The sequence below is a fragment of the Vidua chalybeata genome, chromosome 6, assembly GCF_026979565.1.
Source record: "Vidua chalybeata isolate OUT-0048 chromosome 6, bVidCha1 merged haplotype, whole genome shotgun sequence".
NCBI lineage: Eukaryota > Metazoa > Chordata > Aves > Passeriformes > Viduidae > Vidua > Vidua chalybeata.
Window position 1 is genome coordinate 43,977,895 of NC_071535.1, and position 26,334 is coordinate 44,004,228.

The window sequence follows — 26,334 nt, forward strand, 5'->3', positions numbered from 1 at the left end:
ATATATGAGTTACAACATGCTTCGTCTTTCAGACTACTTGTGAAATGCTTCATATTATCTGATTCAGAACAAAGGCTGAACAACTGCATTAGACGTTCATTTTCATATCTTACTTCAGTTCATATGAAGACAATTCTGTCCTTGGATTTTTAAAACATTTGACCCACCTGGTACACGGGCCGACCTTGATTGTGAATCTATTTTTGTTGTGGCGGTCTCTCCAGGGGAAGTAGTGGATTCATAATGTCCCTTGTGTGGTCCTTGGTTACCATAAACACTAGAGGTACAGCCTAAAGAATAAAAAAATCCCATCCATTAGGCCAAACATGCTTGATGGATATTTAACAGCAACTTAAGACTGGAACTTAAACAATGTAAAAATCATACTCTGGAAAGTCCATGCTGAAGCAGTTAATCAGTGTTTATACTGAAAACTATCACATAGACTATAAGCATGACACTCATCTGAACTATGGATAGCTTTAATATTTTGAGAAGCAAAACTCATGGTATTTTTTTCCTAATAGAAAAATTTGTTTTCTGCAAACTTAGATGTGGATCCTCTTGTCCTTTTTAATCAGTTGGGTCATTTGGTTCCAAGATGGTATTAGATCTTAAATAAGTCTCTTATATTTTCTAAGCTGGCCATACTGCTTAAACTTTTAGGCATTACATTCCTGGCCCACGCTATTACCATAAGGGTATCCCAAGTCTAAAATTACCAGCAGACTATATATATACAGTAATTTCATTTGGGAATACTGCTTCATTATCACTACAAAAAATATATTATAGATCTCCATCTCTCTGAATTCTTCCAGACTCTAAGAAATTAAACTCTAACTCTAATCAGCTGTAAAGTTATTTTTCTTTAACACACAACTAATTTCTGTCCAGTATTTCTGATCTCATTTCCTAGTAACAGCTGGCAAATGCAAAACTGAGAAGCATGTTTTATTCCCTCTGTGAAGCACAGCCAGCAAGCAGTTCATGAGTTTTCCAGATGTTTTTCTTATTTTTATTAACAAGAAACTTATTGACTGGCGTGTTGTTTGGTGCTATCTCACAACAAAGGACAAATTCAACAATGAAGAGTCTTGATCTAGCAGCAAAGAAAGCTGACCAAGAGGGACCTACTAACTTGTCTATACTACATCTCAGCAGATTTTTTTTTAAAGTGCTTTGTATCATCTTTGAAAAATGCCAGAGCTTTTTCTCCACAAAACCCCATAGAAAGGCATTCAGACATTTATTAAAATTTGTGTGCTCAGAAACCTGCTACATTTGCTGCTCCCCTGAGCACTGAGAAGAAGCACCAAGGGTCAGCCACGTTCCCTGCTGTTCTGGCTCTGGGGAGCTGCTTGCAAGTGGCAGGGACTGAACCTCAAACGATCTCAAGATTTCATTTTGGTAAAATACTAGACTTTTTTTTCTTTATGGGCAATTATTTTTTTTCTCTTCAGTGGACTGACTTTTTATTCTGTGGACACTTGGACACTTAGAGTGATGTTTGACCACAGCTTAAACATTCATGTAGAAAAAAAAAGCAAGTGGGAAAAAGTGGAACAGTACATCAAACCATTCATTTGATCAGAGAGGGCCTTTACCAATACATTCCTGAATCTCTTCCATTCCATTTCACGTACACTGGGCAAAATACTATAACCTGGCAATTTTGTTAGAGTTGAATTTACTGGTTTATACAAAATTCTTGAAAAAATAATTAGCCCAAGTTCTAGCTCACAATATATTAATTAATTCTAATGAATTATTAAAAGAATTAGCTTTCAAGTGTTTTTTGTATAATGCTGTAAAAATATAGGTGCATAATCTTGTTTATACGCAATGAATGTCCACAGAGCATTGGCGAAATTCTACTCTGGAATGGTTCCACTAACTTCCAAGAAAGTGCATGAAAACACTGTTTGGATTAGCTGAATTGGGAAAAAAACCTTTACTGTTAGCATGGTTATTTGTATGGAAACTACATTTGGGAATAAGGAAAAGTCCCTTCATTTCCCATATTATTAGCATGTGACCACACATAAAAAAGTACCAAAGGCATGTAGTATAATAAGCAAACACTGTTAACTGCACTAACTTCATCAGAAGAATAACCCTTTGAAAAACAAGGCTGTTCACAAATGAAATGTCAGTTACAGCCCAGTAACAGCTGCAATTAATCACTGGAAAAATGCCAACAGCACATATAGCTAGGGAAAAAATGGTGTCACAGAGAATTACCTTTCTTTTGTACGTATTCAGCTAATTTAGAAGGTAACAAATGGGGAAAAAGTGACGGATAGTTAAGGGTTACATAGCTATCATTCGTGCCCAGAAAAAAAAAAAGGAAAACAAAATACTATCATGAGCAGAAAGTTTGCACTTCTTCATTTCAATAGTTGTGTTACCACATGCTGATAACAGAATATAAGAAAAGCTTATTTGCAAAATACTATTTTCTGCCTTTAGCTAATGCTTTTACTAGAAAGACATACCATTCATGACATCTTATCAGCAGGTTAAAACCAGTAACAAAACCCAAAAAGGAAATCATAATATGACAACCATTTACAATTATGCTTAGTACACATTTTTGGACAATAGCCATTGTCCACAATAACTTATTGATGGATAAATGAAAATGGTTATAATTCATTATTCTTACTGGTAGTAAGAGGAGTCTGCAAGGGAATAGAACGGTCCTCAATGTCTGAAAAAACTCCAGGTATCCCATGGACATGGAAACCATCTGTGGTGTTTGCTGGTTCACCTTCCCTTCCAGGTGCAGTGCCAAGTGCCAGTGGCTCCTTGGTTGCTTTCTCTTGGTCAGCATCATCCACGGATTCTACGACTGCCATGATGGTGGCATGATCAGGGAGCACTCACAAAAAACACCACCCATATAATTTCCTGGGCTACAGCAAGCCAGAAAGCACCTTCACCTTCCTCATGCAAAGCACAGAAGGAGGAGAGAGGACATGAAGGCGTCTCCTTTTTCTTCCACACTGTCACTGGCTTCTGAGAGACCCTTAATCTCCACATCTATGCTCAGCATTTTGGAGCAAGATGCTGGCAACAGATACAGATCCCAGTGACAGATGGAAAGGGGAGACCTTTAGAAGAAGAGACTTTAGCAGTAACAACCTGACCCTGTAACTCAGGAGTGAGCGGCCTCACCTCTGTCAGTCTTGCCTGGCAATACACAGGGGAAGAGAAGTAAGAAACTGATGGCAGAATTTAAGGGATGTAATTCTTCTATGAATGCACTGCCCTCACCACTGGAACACCACTGCCCAGTGATGGTGCTGCTGCTGAGTTGCAGGACCAAGTCATCTGATTAACCTGCCAGAGCACCTCCACCACACCAGTCAGGGTGCCAAAGCACATCCAGTCTGATCCCACTGATGCACAAGAAAGGAAGATGAGGCTGGAGATTCAGAATCACCAAAGTGCATGTCTCACAGAACATTTGGGAGATCACCCAAAAATATGCTTCAGCAAAGCTCAGAAACCACGAAGTGCACCAGCAAGGAGTCCCTTATGCCTTGTTCACAGATCCTATGACAGATTTTTCACTGCAAGTCCACACTAAGAATGAAGATTCCCCAGGATGAGAAAGCTAGTGCAAGGAGTCATCTTCAGCAGAGATAATGTCTCATTTCACACCAGACATGAGAAATGAGTATGATGTATTATTCTTGCTGGTACCCATCAGAAGAGAGTCATTACCAGTTTTGGTCACACTGGCTGTGGTCCTGTGGAGGACTTCATCTCTGGGCATATCCGTGGGATTTGTGATGCCTTCCGTGCCCTGCCCCGGTTCATCATCCAAAAGCAGAGGTGTTTGAGTTGTGTCTTTGTGGTGGGCACCCTCAGGAGACGAAGCAGCTGTTACCGCAAGGTGAGGTGCCCATGCTCCCTGGGTTATATCTTCTGGTGCCAGAATGTCAGTGGAGGCTGTGACTGTTGTGATGATGGCCAAGTTAACTTCAAAAACATTTTAAAAATGCACCTTACATATTAGTCCCTCTTTATTTTTAGTACACTCTACCTTATTTTTAGTACACTCTACCTTTTTAATTTATTTGCCTATGTAGACTATGCAGTGAGAAGAAAAACAAAACAAAACAAAACAAAGCCACAAGCAAAGAATATCCTCTGCAAATGACACGCTCTTTTTGGCTTGTCTCTTCTTTCCCTAATATTCACAATGCAGCCTAAAATACTGTTTTTGAAAATACCTAGTGAACACTGTTTAGAAGTGAGAAAACAGCAATATTATTTTCAGAATGAGTATAACAATTCCTGTTGTTACACAGGAATCAGATTAGAATGACTTAATTAATAACATATGAACAAACTGCAAAATCATACTTGGGTTTTTATATTTGCAACTGACCTGTCAAACTTCATAAAGCTTGAAAGCAGTGAACTGGGAAACTTTGCAGAATCTCATTCATATTTAGAAAACATGAGCAGATGATAGAGAACACAAGATTTTTAAGCTACAAATTGTATTTATAATCCACACAATTTTTAGTTTTCAGAGCTCTCTGTCAAATCCTAAATGCTGAGGATTAAATAATCCATACAAAAATGGATTTTGAGGAAGAAAAGCAAAAGGATAACAGCAAACCTTTCCTTAGAATGTCTTTTCTAGAAAATGCAGGAAGAAAAGATGTAAGAAGTTCCAAACAACTACAGTGTGATAAAAAATACCTTATTGTATTAAATAAAAAAGCAGTATTTTGAATGAGGATAATTTTAAATGGATAACATGCAGAGTTTGGGAATTTAAGTCAGACCCTTGCAGAACTACACGAACAAACTCCAATAAGTTATTTCAAATTTTACAGTATTAAGAGAATATATTGAAATATTAAGACCAGGAACGATCAGACATGAAAAACAAACATTTACACTACCAGCCACCTCCAAAAGCAACTGTTTTTTCAGTTAAAAATACACCTGAGCAAAGTCAGGAGACATAAGAAACAGGGCACACAGGAAAAAAAATATCCTTAAACAGACAGGAATTCCTGTTGGGATATTCACATGCAACAAAATTATAAAAGCATTTGCACTGCAATTTCACAACAAGAATGCACAATTTGAAGATGAGAAAGACACGGAAAGAAGTCAGTTTCAGAAGAAATAATGTCTCATTTCACACTAGACATGAGAAATGAGTACAAACCATTATTTTTACTGGAACCCATCGGAGGAGAGTCATTACCATCTTTGATCATAGTGGCTGTGGTCCTGTGGATATCTTCATCCCCAGGGGCATCTGTGGGATTTGTGATGCCTTCAGTGTTCATTTCTGATTCATCATCCCAAGCCAGAAGTGGTTGAGTTGGCTCTTTGTGGTGGGCACCATCAGGAGAGGCAACAGCTGCTATGATGGTTTAATAACAGATGATTTAAACACAGATTATTTAATAGCTGTGAATTCCATGTGTGTGCTGCTGTGCCCTTCCCATTACCATCCCATTCAAGCCTCCTGTTCCCCTTAAAGCACTGTTACTCTTTTCTCTCCACAAAAAGGGCAGAGAAGTGAGGCCTTGTGTACATCATCAGTGCTCTCTCTCAGTTCTGGTAAGACATATCCATTTGCTGTTCTCGCCTGCTTTTTTACTTAATTAACAAGACTCCCAAGGGCAGTGGACCCAGGGAAATACACAGAGGCAGAAGTCAGAAGGATTCCCTGACCTGCATCCCAGGCTGCCTACAGAGTCTCAGCTTCCTTGGCATTGTCACTTGCTGTTACAGTGTGTTTCACATTACAGGCATCAATACTGAAATACTGACAGTCAAGAAGACATGAAGGCCTCTGCTTCTTCCTCCACACTGTCACTGGCTTCTGAGAGACCCTTAAGCTCCACATTTAAGCTCAGCATGCTGGAGTGAGATGTTGGCAAAATACACAGATTCCAGTGGCAGATGGAGAGGGGAGACCTCCAGAAGAAGAGATCACACCATGTTTTTAGAACATTATTTTGATGTTATAAATACTGTGTTATATGAGAATGCATCATGATGCTGTGTCATGCCAGTTTTATAGATTCCTGCCTCTCATCATTCTATGAAAGACCCAGAGGGATTTCAATAAAATCTATGAAAAGAACACTCTTTCTTCAGGTGAATATTCACAAAATGAATGGATTAACCTCTTGAGGTAAAAATATACATAAGCATGGATCTGACTTCATGATAAAGTCAGTCTGGCAGCACCAAATAATATAACTTATATAATGAGCTGGATGCAATTTCACAGCCATGCTTCACTAAGGAATGAAAAGCCCTCTAAGTAGTGTTGGCAAGTAAAGAACAAATGTTTTAAAAGGAGCTAAAATTTAAATCTTCCATTTCACCACCATCCAGACAGGGTGCAGAGAAAATTAATAACTCTACAGTTTATGAGATTATTTTAAGAGATCAGTAATTACTCCTGTCTACAAGTTCTTGCAATATCCTTCCAGGAGAGGCCATCTGAGAGACAGAAGTGATGCAACATACATAGCAGACATTATTACTAGTACCTGTAGTGGAAGACTCTCTTTCATGATTGCTCTCTCTGGAAGGAATAACTCTATCTGTTACAGCACGCTGTGTGGCATAATCCTCTCTCTCATCCCAGCCTGGATACACCAATGGCTCTTGCGCTGAGTCGTTCTGTTTGGCCCCATGGCTGGGGACCATAGCTGTTATGATGATGGTGAAGCAATTATGAACTCAGTATATAAAGATCCATTTCTCACATTATGCTCCTCTTCAGTTCTTGTCTCTATGACAAGTCTTGCTCACATGTCTACTACATTTAATGGCAAATAGAAGTAAAGTAGACTTGCTTCTCATCCTGGTTTATATTTAGAGAAGCTGCCTACTGTCATCAGTAGGACCAACTCCTTCCTCAGTCTGAACATATGCTTTTCAGAATCAAGGTGTCTTACTGTTTTTCAAGAGTATTTCTCTGAATCTTTCTGTCAACTTTGCATTGTTGAATATTAAACCAAAATTCACGGACGCAGAATTAAAAATCTCAAAGACATAAATAACTGCAAGGATATGACCCATCAGTAAGATTTGAATCACATAATTTGAGTGTGCTGACTATATCAATTTTTTCCCCTCAAAGTTTCACTGTTTCATTAATTGCAGCATCTCCAGGAAAACAGACAAAGAGGTGTGACAAAGGGTAGTGGTAGGTCATGGTTCAGATTCATGAATGGTGCACACAATGAATAAGAGAGCATTCAGCTAGAGAATATCTGATCTTGTACTTATTTAGAAAAACACTATCCTTATCAACTAACCTGTAGCAAAAGAGTACCCAAATTGTGTAAAAAGCATAAACCTTTTTAACCCCTTCAACCCAATAAGGGGAGGAAAAAAAGCAAATTTGCCACAGTGTGTTACAATTTTAATTGCAATTAGGCCAATATGTATTGCTGCAGTAGTGTAGTATAACAGATTATCAGAGACCTGTATTTGATAAGCCACAAGAGCAGATGATGACTGTGGTGCATTCACTGTTGGCAGTGCTTAGTACAGCACATCGTCATTAATTCGTAAGTTTGGTATGATCACAGGAACAGAAATTGAAATATATCATTTTTCAGTTACCACCTTCACAGTATAATTTGATCTTTCATGTTTCAATTGATTCAACCAATGAAAATGAGAACTGTCTCTCTTATTCTACATTATGCTTTGTTTTCTTCCCTTCATCACCAGTATCATCTTGCCATAGTTCAAAAGTGGAATGAGTAGACACTTTAGATAATTTTTTTTTTGCTATAACTGCCATTAACAAAAACTGGGGAAAAAAAAATCCCAGGTCCAATAATGGCTTGAAACAGGGAAGTGAACACAGCTCCCAAAGGAGTGAAAAATGCAGCACACCTTATTTTTTCCATTTAAACCTTCTCTGTTTCCTGTAGACAAAACCCTGGTAGACAGTTTGTGACTGCATGACACACAACACAAAACACAGGAGACAATTACAGAATTAACCTACTAAAGGTCTTGACATGCAAGACAAATAGAAGAGAAACATCTGGGAAACGTCTGAAGAATAGAGTCATTAAAAAAATAAAACCATCAAAATTGCTAAGGTTTGTTCACAGAACCTGTGTTACTGCCTCAGAATGCAAAAATGTTAGTAAAACAAAATCTTTAGAAAACCCCGAAAATTTACTAAAATATGACCTGTAATATTACCTGTAGAAGTTTCTTTTCCAAAATAATTTCCACCTGCAGTAGTAAATTCATGTTGTTCAATGCTTCCAGTGGTATTTGCAGGATTTTGTTCTTGACCGATCCCTCCAGAATGAACGCTGTGTAATAGTGGATGTTGGGTTTGTCCTTGATGTTTTTCATTTTCACTTGTAACTAGTGCTGGTAAGATTGTGATTGAATCAATAATAATCAAAATACTCAACATCATCATATTTTCCTTATCATCATGGTCTACATAACAACGGTGTTTGGCTTTTGCATTTTGGCTTTTTCTTGTTGTTGAATTTCACATGAAATGAAAGATGAAAGAAAACAGAAGTCCTTTGGAAACCCTATCACACAAAAGCATCACCAGGAGCAGCAGAAGATTTAAGTACACTAGAAAGGATCCCAATGACCAGTGCAAGATAAAAGATATCCATGAACCAGAAGAGCTCATAGAAACAACAGCTAGCATCTCTACTTCATATTTATTAATACAAACTTAACTGGTGAGTTTGTGTATTCTGGGTTTTTGAAGTAAAACACTGATGAACCTTCACTTTTCAGTTATCTCAATTGCGCAATTACAAAGCTGGCCCTAAGGAATTTGTAATTTCTTCTGAGATTGGATGAATTAAATAAGTAGGTTCATATAAGTAGATAAGCATACTTATTTTGAACTCAATAATAATTAAAGCTCTTACAAATAGAATTAATTCATTGCTTACTCTTTATCTTGCCGTTGTTTACACAGCAGAAGATGCAATCAGAAATCAACTGAAGTACCACCACCATAAGCAATGTTCTAACAAAGGTTTGGAAAAGATAAGAAACCTAAGATGAGCATAAGAACTTAACTGGAAATATATTTGCCTTGAGTATCAAACATTTCCATAAGTAGTATATAAAAGTAAAGCTAAGGTCCTTAATCAGAGCATGCTGGATGTGTTACATATGTCATAAGTTACCAGAGAGAGAAACTATGCTATTTCCCAAGAAGAGAAAAACAGGAGGAATATTTATCTTCACATTCAGGCAACGAAATATTTGTAAAGACAGCAGTCATGTAAATGTAGCTCATTATTTTTAAATTAAACCTAATACATATATATTGTCTTACAAAAAGAGAGGCAATATTAATCAATGTTTGAATACAACTGATCTAACAATACTTCACCACTAAAAGAAAGTTATCACAAAAACCATTTCTGTGTGATTACAGAACCTGTTCTAATGCCAATTGTATAAACTGCTGTTCAAAACAATCTCAGAACCAGAAAGATACAGAAAAAATAGCTTGACAATGCATTCTGTAAGCTTTTACCTACAGAAGATTTTAGAATTGAATGTTTTGGTATCTTGGTTGGCTACTGGCACTAACACTGGTAGCAAAATGTTCATGTTCATCTGGAGGTAATATATTATCATTTGTAGGACAATTTATGTACTGGAAACACTAGCTCCTTTTTTTTTTTTTTCTTTTGTCTTCAGATTTTACAATAGAAATTTTAAGTGGAAAAGGGGATTTTTTTTTCTCACCAAAAGTTACAGTCTGCTCAGTTTTATTGCACACTACTATTTGGCAGTTCAAATTTTAAAATACCAGAGAGATGAGGAAAAGTGGCAAGAAATTAACTTTAGATACATAAGATAGACATGAAATGACAGATCAATGTTACAGATGCCAGCTTTGAGGGCTCTAGTACAAATAGTGTAAAGGTATTACACTGAACAGATGAACTGTGGCTAATGGCATGGGAATTACAAACAGCTGCACCCCAAGTGTCATACATATAATTCAGTGGAATTATATCAGACATCTGAGTATCATCTGAAATACTTGATTGCTTTACCCCTGCTAGCAGAGCTAGAATACTGTTCCTTTTCATCTGTAAAGGTGGGGCTCCAATGGTCTTGTGTGGTGATTTCCAGAAGTGTTTCATGTTGTGAGTCCACAGCTGTTGGGACAATGGAGGATTCAATGCTGACTATGCTCTAAATAAATCTACTGTCCATATGTGCCATAAAGGTGATGGAAAACAGAACTTCTTGCATAGCTTAGCTGTAGTCTCTTTACTCTTCTTATCAAATCCCTTCACATCAAACCAGTTGATCTTTTCTTTGCATTTGACAGATGCAAATTTTCCCAAGAAAAATGGGAAAAACAGGCAGCAGAAGAATAATGTACAGTAGAAGCAATGCAAAACCATTAGAGCAGTTGTATAAATTTAAACTAATGTTTTAAGAGTAATGCTGGAGCTAATGAATATGGCAGATATCTCAATACATGTAAAACATGCTTGCTAAGTACTCAAGAAGTACCATGTTAGAATATCCACAACTGAGCAAAAAAGCTATGGTCAGCAAAAAAATGAGAGCACCTTGAGAAGCACCAGGAAGCCAATAGTCAAGTCAAGTCAAGAAACTTATCATACAATTAAAAAGATAAAACAGAACTTCTACAAGAGTCTGTGTCCAGAGACTGAATACACTTTCACCCATGAATCATGCAGACACCACTAGGCTGTCAAAGGTATGGAATGCAGTACAGCTGTGGGACAAGTTACCAATGCAGAGTCTCAAAGATAAATAAACACCAAAACTATCTAAAGCATAGGAAGAAATATAAGAAGTCCCAAAGCAAGATGAATTCCTGATCTTGCATTTTCTACTAAAAATGGAAACCACTGCTGAAAAGAATGCAAATACTGCACTATCTTAAAAAAATAAAAGGCTTATGAACAGCGACTGCTGATTAAATAAGAGCACAGACAACAGACACATTAAGATGTTCTTAAGTTAAATAAAATTACAGAAATGGAACAGATAAATATCTTTGTATAAGTAAAAGCATTAGAGTGTAGTCATTAACAGCAACATCTATGCTAAAAAAATCCCCAGGGCTGGGGCCATTCCCTGGTCATAAGGCCAAGTAGCAGTTTGTGTACTTCAGTGACACATAGCATTTACCTTTGACCTTCCTATGTGGTGTTTTTCTGGTTTTCAGACAAAGTTATTTCATCTATGGATGGCTTTTGAATTAAAAAAAGAGTTCTTGGATGATCACTATGAGACTATTCATATGAGGAAAATAAGGCTATGTATTAAAACATCTTAGTTATAATACTGGATGATGCCAAGACATCTGAGGTCACAAAACAAATAAGATGATGTTAGAAGACTGAATGGGAAGTGTGCAGAAGGTAGAAAATGTGAGACTGTTTTATCGACAATTACCAATGAAAAAGGGACTTTGGGTTTGGCCTTTCCAAATTGTGCCTGAGCATCTTCCACAGAAAGGAAGTCTGCTATTGAATAGATGTAGGTTATATATAACATAAACTAGAATTATTTTAATACGTAAAAAAAATAATAGAATGAAAGATAAACTTCTTTTTCTTGGAAAATCATGAGTAAATGCAAACATATGAACAAACATGAAACTGAGATACTAATTTTAAGTAGTCAAAGAACAGACAATATTTTAATCCTAGGGACCTGAGATAAATTTCCAGCCACAAAAGAGGTATTTCTGAAGGGAAAAGATGAAGAGAAGACCATCCAATTTTCACCAAATAAATGGGTGACAAAGGAGGAGAAACATCAGGTAGAACAGGAAAATCAAGAAAGAAACAATCCAAAGACAACAGAATTTCCTTACTCGTATTCCGAGCAGTCTCGTCCTTGGCCACACTCCTGCCCCAGCCTGGAAACACTGTGGGGTACATTGTCTCCTCAGAAGAGTCTTCATCATCTGAATCACTGCCACTGGAGGTCACATCTGCTGTGATGATGTTAAATCTGCCATGAAGCCCTAACCCACAAGGCCTTCTGCGGGTGGCAGTTCAGCTTTCCTGCCTCCCCTACTCACAGCCCTACAATCACACAGGAGAATTTACAGCCCCATGCTTCCCAAGGGCTGTTGCTGCTCCTGGCCTTTTCACTCACAAGGGGTTCACCACTCTGCCATGGCCCTGCTGAAGCTGCCCCTCTAGAGCTCTTAGATACATTTCAGGACTCTTTCCATGTCCACAGCATATAGAAGGTAGAGCAGAGAACAGGCTTGAAATCCTTTCCTTCCTCTCTCCTACAAGTCCTTCTCATTGGAACAGTCTGCTCCTAAACTGCATCCAAACAGAAGAAGGAAAGACCCAGGAACATTACGTAACAATTCCCATACTCATCCCTTTCAGACAGGCAGAATGCCTCCATGGCACATGGACAGTGTGGACAACTGCTCTATTGCTACCACGTGTACAGTCCGTGAAAGAGTGCCCAGGACTTTGCTTTTCCTACTTCAAGCACGGTGCAATGAACAGCAGTGAGAAATGCCACATATTCATCTCCCATTCCACTTAACCTTGCTACCCTGCTCTCTGCTCATTCAGCCCCTAATCAAAGCAGCATCTTAGCATGGCATTCTTTACCCCTGGTTGCTGGCGTGGGTTCTTGCATCTTCTCTCCAGGATTTGACCACCACCAGTTGTCTGGGAACGGATTCCACCAAGCCTGGGTGGTGGTTTTCTCCAGGTTGTCATGACGAGGCCCTGGAGCTGTTAGGACATGGCTCATTGAACCAAGATCTTGTGATTATTTCTTGAGAAGCAACTTTTCCTCCAGCAAAGTCAAGTCCACCAGCACCAGCACCTTGAGCATGCTCATGCCCAGAGATGGATGTGAGAGCAGGGCGAATGTATGAACCCATGGTGTCATTACATTCCTCCAATGCCTAGCCAGATGCAAGCACTTTTGGCAGTCCCAGTGAAGAACATGCTCCCTTGAGAGCAGCCACCAAAAAGCCCTGTGGGGCTTTTCACCCCTGCACGTTCCATCGAGTTAATGAGTTCCTCACAGGCTCTGACAGCAGGAGAGAGTAGATAGTCCTGGAAATAGAGCCCAGAATGGGGGAACATCCACCAAGATGACATAAAATCACATAGAAAAGATGTCAGAAGTATCCATGATAGGCAAAAGGGATACCCAAGATAAGCACACCCAGAGAAGCAAACTGGTCTTCTACTGAGAAGGCCATGAAGCCAATGCTGCCAAGCACCTGAGCTCAGAACTGAGGCCATTCCTTTCAAAAGACACATGCACTCCCCTTGACCTAATGCTGGCAGCTAAATGCACACCAGAAACACCTTTAAGAGTAGGCATCAGTACAGCACGGAGAGATAGGAGCAGCTTTACTTGTATCCCGTTACCAATGCACAGCCTATTCTCAGAACATGGCATATCAAATAGCAGGACACATATGCTCAGTATTTACAGATTGAAAAATATTTCTGCTTTAAAAAACTACAGGAATCTACAACCTTTTCATCCTCCATGCTCAGCAAGCCACTTAGTTTTTGGCAGGCAAAGAGAAATAATCGTGCCACTTGTAGGGGGTTGGAAATTCCCTCCAAAGTGAAATCAGTCCTTGACTCCCAAGAAGTCACAAGGAAAATCCACAAGTCAAATGGGAATGAAGACAACAATTCAAGAATCAATAGAAAGTGGCTCTTCCAGCTATATGGAGCCCAAACTTTCTAAATTGGGCTTTTTTGTGACATGGGAGAAATGACCATGTTTGAAAAAGACCTGATGAGATCATCCAGTTTTCAAACAATATATGTGCATCTAAGGAGGAGAAACATCAGGTAGAACAGGAAAAAGAACAAACCAACCAAAGACAACAGAAGTTCCTTACTCGTACTCCGAGCAGTCTCGTCCTTGGCCACACTCCTGCCCCAGCCTGGAAACACTGTGGGGTACATTGTCTCCTCAGAAGAGTCTTCATCATCTGAATCACTGCCACTGGAGGTCACATCTGCTGTGATGATGTTAAAACTACCATGAAGCCCTAACCCACAAGGCCTTCTGCAGGTGGCAGTTCAGCTTTCCTGCCTCCCCTACTCACAGCCCTACAATCACACAGGAGAATTTACAGCCCCATGCTTCCCAAGGGCTGTTGCTGCTCCTGGCCTTTTCACTCACAAGGGGTTCACCACTCTGCCATGGCCCTGCTGAAGCTGCCCCTCTAGAGCTCTTAGATACATTTCAGGACTCTTTCCATGTCCACAGCATATAGAAGGTAGAGCAGAGAGCAGGCTTGAAATCCTTTCCTTCCTCTCTCCTACAAGTCCTTCTCATTGGAACAGTCTGCTCCTAAACTGCATCCAAACAGAAGAAGGAAAGACCCAGGAACATTACGTAACAATTCCCATACTCATCCCTTTCAGACAGGCAGAATGCCTCCATGGCACATGGACAGTGTGGACAACTGCTCTATTGCTACCACGTGTACAGTCCGTGAAAGGGTGCCCAGGACTTTGCTTTTCCTACTTCAAGCACGGTGCAATGAACAGCAGTGAGAAATGCCACATATTCATCTCCCATTCCACTTAACCTTGCTACCCTGCTCTCTGCTCATTCAGCCCCTAATCAAAGCAGCATCTTAGCATGGCATTCTTTACCCCTGGTTGCTGGCGTGGGTTCTTGCATCTTCTCTCCAGGATTTGACCACCACCAGTTGTCTGGGAACGGATTCCACCAAGCCTGGGTGGTGGTTTTCTCCAGGTTGTCATGACGAGGCCCTGGAGCTGTTAGGACATGGCTCATTGAACCAAGATCTTGTGATTATTTCTTGAGAAGCAACTTTTCCTCCAGCAAAGTCAAGTCCACCAGCACCAGCACCTTGAGCATGCTCATGCCCAGAGATGGATGTGAGAGCAGGGCGAATGTATGAACCCATGGTGTCATTACATTCCTCCAATGCCTAGCCAGATGCAAGCACTTTTGGCAGTCCCAGTGAAGAACATGCTCCCTTGAGAGCAGCCACCAAAAAGCCCTGTGGGGCTTTTCACCCCTGCACGTTCCATCGAGTTAATGAGTTCCTCACAGGCTCTGACAGCAGGAGAGAGTAGATAGTCCTGGAAATAGAGCCCAGAATGGGGGAACATCCACCAAGATGACATAAAATCACATAGAAAAGATGTCAGAAGTATCCATGATAGGCAAAAGGGATACCCAAGATAAGCACACCCAGAGAAGCAAACTGGTCTTCTACTGAGAAGGCCATGAAGCCAATGCTGCCAAGCACCTGAGCTCAGAACTGAGGCCATTCCTTTCAAAAGACACATGCACTCCCCTTGACCTAATGCTGGCAGCTAAATGCACACCAGAAACACCTTTAAGAGTAGGCATCAGTACAGCACGGAGAGATAGGAGCAGCTTTACTTGTATCCCGTTACCAATGCACAGCCTATTCTCAGAACATGGCATATCAAATAGCAGGACACATATGCTCAGTATTTACAGATTGAAAAATATTTCTGCTTTAAAAAACTACAGGAATCTACAACCTTTTCATCCTCCATGCTCAGCAAGCCACTTAGTTTTTGGCAGGCAAAGAGAAATAATCGTGCCACTTGTAGGGGGTTGGAAATTCCCTCCAAAGTGAAATCAGTCCTTGACTCCCAAGAAGTCACAAGGAAAATCCACAAGTCAAATGGGAATGAAGACAACAATTCAAGAATCAATAGAAAGTGGCTCTTCCAGCTATATGGAGCCCAAACTTTCTAAATTGGGCTTTTTTGTGACATGGGAGAAATGACCATGTTTGAAAAAGACCTGATGAGATCATCCAGTTTTCAAACAATATATGTGCATCTAAGGAGGAGAAACATCAGGTAGAACAGGAAAAAGAACAAACCAACCAAAGACAACAGAAGTTCCTTACTCGTACTCCGAGCAGTCTCGTCCTTGGCCACACTCCTGCCCCAGCCTGGAAACACTGTGGGGTACATTGTCTCCTCAGAAGAGTCTTCATCATCTGAATCACTGCCACTGGAGGTCACATCTGCTGTGATGATGTTAAAACTACCATGAAGCCCTAACCCACAAGGCCTTCTGCAGGTGGCAGTTCAGCTTTCCTGCCTCCCCTACTCACAGCCCTACAATCACACAGGAGAATTTACAGCCCCATGCTTCCCAAGGGCTGTTGCTGCTCCTGGCCTTTTCACTCACAAGGGGTTCACCACTCTGCCATGGCCCTGCTGAAGCTGCCCCTCTAGAGCTCTTAGATACATTTCAGGACTCTTTCCATGTCCACAGCATATAGAAGGTAGAGCAGAGAGCAGGCTTGAAATCCTTTCCTTCCTCTCTCCTACAAGTCCTTCTCATTGGAACAGTCTGCTCCTAAACTGCATCCAAACAGAAGAAGGAAAGACCCAGGAACATTACGTAACAATTCCCATACTCATCCCTTTCAGACAGGCAGAATGCCTCCATGGCACATGGACAGTGTGGACAACTGCTCTATTGCTACCACGTGTACAGTCCGTGAAAGGGTGCCCAGGACTTTGCTTTTCCTACTTCAAGCACGGTGCAATGAACAGCAGTGAGAAATGCCACATATTCATCTCCCATTCCACTTAACCTTGCTACCCTGCTCTCTGCTCATTCAGCCCCTAATCAAAGCAGCATCTTAGCATGGCATTCTTTACCCCTGGTTGCTGGCGTGGGTTCTTGCATCTTCTCTCCAGGATTTGACCACCACCAGTTGTCTGGGAAGGGATTCCACCAAGCCTGGGTGGTGGTTTTCTCCAGGTTGTCATGACGAGGCCCTGGAGCTGTTAGGACATGGCTCATTGAACCAAGATCTTGTGATTATTTCTTGAGAAGCAACTTTTCCTCCAGCAAAGTCAAGTCCACCAGCACCAGCACCTTGAGCATGCTCATGCCCAGAGATGGATGTGAGAGCAGGGCGAATGTATGAACCCATGGTGTCATTACATTCCTCCAATGCCTAGCCAGATGCAAGCACTTTTGGCAGTCCCAGTGAAGAACATGCTCCCTTGAGAGCAGCCACCAAAAAGCCCTGTGGGGCTTTTCACCCCTGCATGTTCCATCGAGTTAATGAGTTCCTCACAGGCTCTGACAGCAGGAGAGAGTAGATAGTCCTGGAAATAGAGCCCAGAATGGGGGAACATCCACCAAGACGATGATAAATCAAAAGGTGAAAGAAGTATCCACAAAGCCAAGCACCTGAGCTCAGAACTGAGGCCATTCCATTCAAAAGGCACATGCACTCCCCTTGTCCTGATGCTGGCAGCTACTTTTGCACCAGAACCACTTTCCAGGTAGGCATTAGTATATTACAGGGATAGAGGCGCAGCTTTACTCCTATCACATTACCAATCCACCACATTTCCTCAGAAAACAGCATTTCAAATATTAAGTTCTACAGGTTTGTGATAGATATTTCTGATTGGAAAGATGTTTCTGCTTTGAAAAATTACAGGAATCTACAGCCTTTTCTTCCACTATGCATCCAAATTGGTAATGGTTTGCAGATAGATATAAATGTGTCTATCACATATGGATGAAAAAAATCAGAGTTACTGTTCATGTACATAGCTCATTAATCAGTAAGAGTCCTACATCTGATTCATGGCACACCTAGAGGTGAATCAACATTTGCTAATAACAAAGAGTTAAACCTGTTTGGGCAAGGAGAGAAAGTCAATGGTAAAGCGCTGATGTTGTTGTTGATGATGTGGCCCATTAAGTTGATGGAGCACACCACCAGTGATATCCAAACCCAGAGAAAGAATGAATATGTATCATCTGAAGGAGCTGTGCAAATTGCTCATTTCAAACCATAACACAGAATTCTTTATATTAAGCTAGATATCTTTTAAAAAACCTTTAACTTTACAAATGAATTGTAGTACAGTGGAGAGCCACCAATTTTGTTTCTCACTTTAACATACTACAGAATTAGATAGATAGATGGATTTTCAGTCATCTATCTGAAGATATACAACAAATACTTTTCTTTACTTATTTCTTATTTTTCTACTTCTCTGTCTGTGGGATTTTTCTCTGGAAAATTAAATTGTGGCCAGGATATACCACTGACCCTGCACTGCTATACAAACTAAGTAACAGATATTGGGACATGGCTTTATTCCTTCTTTTTTGGACTGCTCTCCATGCCACTATTTCCTGTGCTACTGAATATTTGATGACTTCTCAGAGAGATGCACAGCATATACTTTACATCTTTCTAAAAGGAGTGCTAGGTTACGGATTCATTTATAATGCAGTAAAATTAAACTAAATTAAACACAGAGTTAAACATTTCTGTGTTAAAGTGATGTTGCTGGATAACAACCAAAGCTATCAGAAAAGCCCAGGAGCACTACTTTCATTATCTTTATTTTTTTTTCTCCAGAGAACCAGTTTATCAATCCTACCCCTGTAAACAAACATGCCAATACTATCACTTCTGTGATACACATTTATCAGTATTGACACACTTCATCACATTGCTCTATAGTTTCTTTGATCTTTTCATATCTTAAATATCTCCAGTTTTCCCTCTGTAAAACAGTCTTGCCCATGAGAGAGAACTGCTAGCAAGAGGAAGGGACATACATATTCAGGACCAATACGTTTGATTATCAAGTAATAAAATGAAAACAGAAAGCTTTCCTGTACAGAAACAATGCACAGGTTTTTGCAGTGGGTACAGAAACACCAGCATAAGGAAACATTAAGTCACATGTGCACACAAAAGCAAACATATAGGAACGAAAAATCACCACCAGAGTCAACCAAACTCCCCACTATTACCAGGTGGGATTTTCTGAACACTCCACCCCTTACAGGCAACATTTTGTAACAAAAGCTTTCACTGGAAACAAGCACCAGAAAATTCTCTACTTTTTTCAAGGTTTGAGGTAAAATCAACCTAATTTTTCTTTTTCTATCTACATGCTTATAAGGCGTTACTAATGCCTTATGTGGTAACGCCTTTTTCTTCTGAGAAAAGGTGCTTGGGTTTAATAATTTATGTCTTTTAGCAAAGCTTTTGCTAACTGTACTGCATGCAATCATTCTTCCTCTAAATACAGTGATGAGGACACCATTGCTCCAAGTCACTCAGAACATATGACCAACTATCAGCAACCAACAGGCAATCAAGCAACATGAATTCCCCTCACGAGTTAAAAAAAAGAGCCAGTGGGAAGGAACTTTCATTCCTATCAGTTTGATCTTTACTACAACATGACTCTGTAGATTTCCTCTGTATAATTAAAATGTTCTCCCTTTAGGTTCACTTTATTTTCTGAGGCAAAGATCTTTATCACTCTAACCATAAGACCTAGTGTGAATGTATGTACATTATTACCACTTTAAAATGTGGATGAGGACTTCAAAAGCTTTTTATTTATTGTAGCTGCTGTGCACTATATATTTGATAAAAACCTCACAAACAGTTTTTTCCAACTCAGTAAAGCTATTTAAGGACAAAGAAGAGAAAATGTCTACTGTTCTTTTGGGTCTTCAAAGACTGTGGAGCCACCACAGTCCCCAGGTTTTTCTTATGCATATTGACAACAGCAAGGATGAAATTAGTTTTTGCAGCGCACAAATGGTTTGGTAGCTGGAACTACCATATAAAGCACTGCCTTGGTTAGAAAGGCCGTGGTTTTGACACGGATTATCTACATTCACAAACACAAATATATTAGAATAACATCACTAATCTACAAAAATATCCTTTTCTACCTCAGAAATAAATTGACTTCAAGTGACAATAGGTTGTACTAATTTGTGATTCCTTATAAAGTGATAAACCAGCTGTGGGAAACCCAAAACAGCAATCTTTCTGAGCTCAGGTACAAGCATTGAAGCAAACATACTGTAAATGATTTTGCTCCCCTTGTCTCAGAGAGTGAAGTTCATTTCTCACTTAACCAGTCTAGAAAGTAGTCTATTTCAATGTCTTTCCAATTTTTGAGATGTTGTATACTTCACGACTTACCAGAACGCCCTTCTGGAAGAAGAAAGCAGTTTTAATGTGATCTATGTGTAATGTAGTTATTACGAAACATAAATCTTACTAGTACTTGCAGGATACTCTCCGTCATCTCCTTCATGGAAATCACCAGCCACCGTCCCCAAAGAGATGTCAGGTGATACAGATGGCAATTCATTATCTGTATGGTGATGGATAAATCATTACTATTTCATAAGCTCAGTTGCAATACAGTACTCACAAATACTTCAACTATTCTACCCTGCAAGCTTCATTCCTTCATTTATTGGTCCAAGAGAGAAGAAAGATGCAAGCCCCGCATAAGCTTATCTCACTAACACAGTAAGGATATCACCCAAACAGATCATTTGAAGAGGAGAATGTATTACAGTGATAATGAACATGCTGTCAATGATCTGTTTATGTGATACAAGATCTCATTGTACCTGTATGACATGAGGACAGGGATTCTAGAGCAGTGAGTGAAGTTATTCATATTCCCCTCTGCTGAGATATATTCTGAGGTTTAGTCCAAAAATCTAGATTATGCATGCAAGCAGAGATGGTAACAGCTGGAACAGCAATCAACAGAAATATACAGCACACACCTTGGGGAATGTGGGGAATGTTTCTGATCCTAGTTCCTTAGCAAGACAGTCTTAGGATTTACCTTTCATGGTGCTAGCTACATGTCAAAACAAGCATAACATGCCATGAGTACATCACCAGTGAAAAGTAATTTTATAATCCTAATGCTCTTGCTTTTTTTAATTAATTTCAGTATGTAATGAGGATAGTTGTCGTGGGGACAGGACATTTTCATGCTCATTATCCCAATCGTGGTTTCTGTTCCCTGTCCTCAGTTTGTTTTGTCTTCCTTCACCCCCCCTGGGCTGGCTGCTGGCTTGCTGCTTTTGCTTGCTGCTTTGGCTTGCTGCTGGCTGCCTGCTTTGCTGGCTCTGTTTTCCTCTCTTTTTTCTCTGCTTTTCGCTGGCTTGCTTTTTTGCCATTTTTTTTTCTTTTCCCCGGTTTCCGTTGTTCCCTTCCCCCCCCCCCCCGCCCTGAAGACATCGGACCTACTCCGGGCAGGAGCTCCCCCGGGGTCTGCGAAAGAAGCTCCGTACCCTCTGCAGCGAAGAGAGATACAGCTCAACCCCCTTGGACTGGTGAAAACATCTGTGGTCATCTTGGGCTATTTCTCTTGTGCTGGGGAGTGTTTTTTGTTGTTCCTTAATAAACAAGTTTTTTCCACTTCCCCTCTGAAGGAATTCCTCCCGAACCCGGTGGTGGGGGGAAGTTGCGGAGGGTTTGGTTTCCTATAAGGGGCTCCTTTGGAGGTGTTTTCCCCTAATTTGTCCTAAACCAGGACAATAGTGATGCAAAATACTGGTATCCTTCACTGGTAATTTATTGGTGATTTGATAAAAAGCCTGTAGTCACATGGTAAGCTTTACTGTACTTAGAGGATGACTCATATCTGTATCCCTAATGTTAAATGGGAGCAAGTCTTTCAGACCTCTGAAAATTGCAGTCACACAAACAACATAAAAGATTAAATAAGTAGAAAATAACATGGCATTTGTATTTCGCGGAGTCCCATGAAATTAGTGTCAACCTACCGTGCTTACCATAGTCTTTTCCAGGAATTCCTTTTTCACCTCCTCCAGAAGAATGATCTGGCAGCTGTGAGACTGGAGTAGGACTTCCATAATATGCGGTGCTGGACCTGCTGATGGAGGCATCCATGGGAGTTGTCTCATGAGTTGATCCACTACCTGCATTTTCATCATCCACCCCTGAGGTTGAGGACTCTCCACTGGTGTGACGTGTGCCATCCGCGTTGTAACGGGAGCCATCTGCGTTGTCAATGACTGCAGAAACGGAATTGAACGGAATTAATGTCGAGGAGCTTCACAGCTATAATAAAGAGTAATGCCTGTGGATTAACACCAGTCCACCCATTTTTGCCCTCCTATCTAACCTAGATAATACATCACTAAAATATGTCTAATGCATATATGCTAATTTGTATATTTTTCACATTTGTACGGCCTGACTTACATCACTTACTTTTATCAAACTTCTTGATTTTAACATAATGTCTTGACATTTGTAAAGTCAATCAGAGTTGGAATAAATAATTTATTATGAGCCTTTTTTCAACTTCCAGCAGCTTTTCTAACAAACAGCTCAAATCAGATGTATGAAGGTTGCAATCTTAAGCAAATTCCTTTATGTCAAAGGGATATTAGTAGCTCTGAGGTGCCAAAAATGTCAAATACCTATATAAAAAATGTTTGGTACCCTGAGATAAACCAAATTCCATAGGCTTTAGGGGAAGACAAGAGACTAGTTGCTTTAATTTCTATTGAACATTTCTTAACTTCTTTTTCTAATGTTTGGCTTGGCTTTTTTAGTATTAGTGATTGTTTATGTAAAAATAAGATAACCAGTTACTAAAAATTGAGCAAGTGCATGTCTTTCTAATCAGTACAATACCTGTTTCATCCTGATTACTGAGTAAGGAAGTATCTATTTTTACAATGGGTTCACATGTTTTTTCCTCTGTTTCTGTGAAAGAAGGAAAAGAGAAAGTATTAATTTGAAAAAGATGGATTAAAAAATCACATGTATACCTACATCAATTGCACATAATGACAAAACATCAGCTTCAGATGAGGAGGACTTAAAGCAAATTTCCAAACAAATGTTATTCACTGATGTACCACCTTTCCATGTGGGGCACTTCGAGATTGTTCTGTCACCTAACAATGAGATTCTCCATTTCCATAAACATTCCAGAAAATGTCTGCAATCAATGCCAGTTAAAACAGCCTTATGACACAATTTCAATGCAGTCAGACCCACTGTCATTGTGGCAGTGGCAACTCTAATCTTTTTTAGCTGGCAAGACTCTGTCCCCTCCACAGAGGGCTTGGCAGAGGCAGCATGTGCCCTGCTCTGGTGAGCACTGCTGGCTCTTGTGGGCTGCAGTGCCCCACTTGGAGCTGGTGTAAGAGCTACCTGCTCATGCTGCTGGTAGGGAACAACACTTGGGAGGAGTTATAAAGATCTGGGGGGGATGGACATCACCAATGCAGTCATCTGTGAACAGTCATCGGTGAGTGACAGACAATGGCAACTCACATGATACTGCACCAATGCAGAGATTTAAAATTATATCACTACCAAGAACAAAGTAAAAAAATATCACTGCATTCAAATAACCAGTGAACTTTTCCGACAACTTTCTGTAAGAACTCTCTGCTTCCACTACGAATGTTACAATCTACTGAAATTCAAGATCCTTGAAGTTAGTTTAGATTTTATTTTCAAGCAGTGTGTTCAGCATCTGTCATAGACTATATACACTTCCGTAATAATTTACTATAATATCTCCAACTATTAAAAAGTCCAAAACTTTAGATGAAAGTGGTCTGCTGCTGATGCACATTGCTGTCCAGCTGCCTCATGTCTAAATGGAGATTTACCTGAGCAAATACTGAATGAACCTGCAAACAGATTCTGCAGAGCAGCAGCCATGTCTGTGGGCCTGGGATGGACATCGCAGGCCTTGCACTTGCTGCAGTTGGCAGCCACTCCCGAAACACAAAAAACTGCTCTTGGCTGTAAAGCTCATGTCTGCATTAACAGAAGAGCTGAGTGCAATGGCTGACAACAGTTATGTCTTTCAGAATCACTGCTGCAGTGGTTCACTTCACTAAGCCATTACCATGAGCTGTTCTGAAGCTGCAAAGTTTGTCCCAAGGCTAGAAAAGTGATTTAGTTCAAAACAGACTGATAACAAAATGGTCATTGCTGACATGACAGATATGCTTCTAGAGGCTGACAAAATGTATTTCTTCTCAGTTAAAAACCAGGCTATGTTTATTATATAAGCCCTCATTCCAGTACCTTAAATAGGAGATTACATATGTTATTTTTAGTTAATCTGTTTCTAAAGTGCATCATAAAATCATCTCCTTACCTGTTGCATTGTAACAGTATGCATCATACCGAGCAGTTGTATTTGCTGAAAGTTTGTAAATGCCAGTGTTATTTGCTGCACAAAGATGATAGGGATTGATCCGTGGGATAACAATATACCCCACCACGAAACCATACCTGTCAAGAACAGCGGTAAATAAACCGTATTACTTACTGTAGCAGATGTCACCTCAAGCATTAAAAAGCTACAAAGAAGACATTATTTTTGTTCCTTTTTCGAGTCCTCCTTTCTCACATGCAGCTACATCAGTTTCCCATAACACAACACAATTTTGTGTTTAATTTCTAGACCTAAACCAGTTTAAATTAAATACGTGTTTTATTAGCTAGCTAGGGTGATCAGTTTCAGATCAGGGGAGTGAAAGTGAGAGATGCAAGTGCACTTTTTGTTCAGTATGAGTTTGTATTATCTGACACTAAATTCCCATTCTTTAGGGATTCACATTTTCATTTCTTTGACATAACACACCAAAACATTTCACACAGAAATGTTCAGAGCTCAATTTATGGTACCTGAGCAACTTTAAAGAATAATTGCAATACACATCATTTTCTGCATAAACTGACGGCCTAGTAAAATATTCAAATACAAGAATCATTCATCCACAAATTCTTACTGTATCTTTCAGTTGAATAGTATGATTATTGTGCACAGAGCTCACATAATTCAGTGAAGACTGTGGTTACATAAGGTACAATACATTATTACTGTTTTGCAATCATGTAACACCTGATTGATTCCAACGTATTTAACTGGAGATGTGATAGAATGGTAACAAAAACTGGGGTTTGGTCTGGGTTTTGCTTTACTTCTTGGGAGAAATGATTTATCAGGGAGGAGTAAATGTCACAGCTTTGCAGGTTTTTATCTAGGAACATCATTTGAGTTTCATGTCTAATGTGCAGGTACTTACAATTCTGAAACTCTTGTAGGTGGAATTATAAATTACTTTACTCACACTCCCAACTAAGCTTACAATGCTGACACTTTACTAACCATTATTGACCTACTTGTGTTATGTCCTGTTGATTCATCTTATTCACATACATTTGGATGGTTATATGCATGTGATGGTTATATGCAGCATATTTTTCCTCTCCTACTCACGTTTAATAAGAGCAAGAGCTTACTGACAAGGACTACTTCTAGCACAGGATCAACAAATGAAAGTAATAGGGTAGGAGGGTTGGCCAGAAGGAAGGGAGGAAGAAATCTTATCTACATGGCTTACATGTCCAAATCTGTCCTCTGGTAAATTGTGAATTAGGGAAAATTGTAACATTAATTAAAAATCACAGCTTTCCGCTGGGGAAAAAAAAATCCCTCTTCTTTCAATTGCCTTCATATTTTAACTTTAGAAAATCCTTTCCATAGTTTAGAAAACTCATAATTTGCATAGAAATCTCTACCCCTATGCATTTTTTAGGATTTGATCTTTAAATATTGTGTAGTGCTGGGCAATTCAGAATGCTGTGTATGTTCATGTGCTAATGTCAGAAAAAGAACATGCCTACTGCATTATGAAGGACTTACCCCCCATAATCAAGAAGTGTTTCTAGTCTTTATGTGGTACAATTTTAAATTACATTTACACTTTTGATGGAAGAATCCTCTAAGAATTCTCTAAGAATCCTCTAAGAATTCTCTGTTCCACCACCACAATATTTGTGAAATGAACATGCCAGAACAGGAAATAGTTGCAAGCAGTATTGATGACAGTATTATTTTTCATGGTACCAGAGTGAAAGCCTTAAAATTTTGGAGAAATGTCTACTGATTTTTTCAGTGCCAGTTAGAAGATAAATTCTATTTCTCCATGTTTACTGTTTAAGTTAGACTGCAATAAAGTTGAAAATCTGCTGATATTTATTTAAACTCCATAATGGTGTGCCACCATGAATCTCCTGGGCTGCAGTGATCATGCAGTGGTGGAGTTTGAAGTCCTGAGAGAAATGGATGAGGAGAAGAGTTAAGTCAAAACCCTGAATTTTAGGCAAGTAAACTTCCAGCACTTCAAGGAGATAGTCAATAGGCCCTCCTGGGAAACTGCCCTCCGGGACAAGGGTGCAGGACAGAGATGGCAGAGATGGTCTTCAAGGATTCCTTCCATTTAAGAAATCAGGAAACCAAGCCAAGAGACCAGTATGGCTGTGCTGGGACTAAAGCACAGGAAGGAAATGCACAGGCATAGGAAGCTATGGAAACATAGCTAACAGGGTACCAGTACCAGCTGGGGTAAACACATTGAGAGCAGCCTGTCCAGAAGAACCTGGGGGAACTGCTGGAT

General features: G+C 39.8%; 1 protein-coding gene across 1 annotated transcript in view; it reads right to left on the reverse strand.

The window, feature by feature from the left end:
* The window catches only part of CD44 (CD44 molecule (Indian blood group)), a 52,939-nt gene that overhangs the window by 6,548 nt on the left and 20,057 nt on the right, over positions 1-26,334 (reverse strand). Inside the window, 19 exon segments of the mRNA XM_053946121.1 lie at positions 168-290; positions 2,669-2,854; positions 3,733-3,966; positions 5,240-5,332; positions 5,335-5,375; positions 5,377-5,398; positions 6,546-6,707; positions 8,227-8,418; positions 10,080-10,184; positions 11,888-12,010; positions 12,654-12,779; positions 13,919-14,041; positions 14,685-14,810; positions 15,950-16,072; positions 16,716-16,841; positions 20,124-20,219; positions 21,667-21,909; positions 22,538-22,609; positions 24,027-24,163. Of these exon segments, the coding sequence (XP_053802096.1) occupies positions 168-290; positions 2,669-2,854; positions 3,733-3,966; positions 5,240-5,332; positions 5,335-5,375; positions 5,377-5,398; positions 6,546-6,707; positions 8,227-8,418; positions 10,080-10,184; positions 11,888-12,010; positions 12,654-12,779; positions 13,919-14,041; positions 14,685-14,810; positions 15,950-16,072; positions 16,716-16,841; positions 20,124-20,219; positions 21,667-21,909; positions 22,538-22,609; positions 24,027-24,163 (2,453 nt within the window).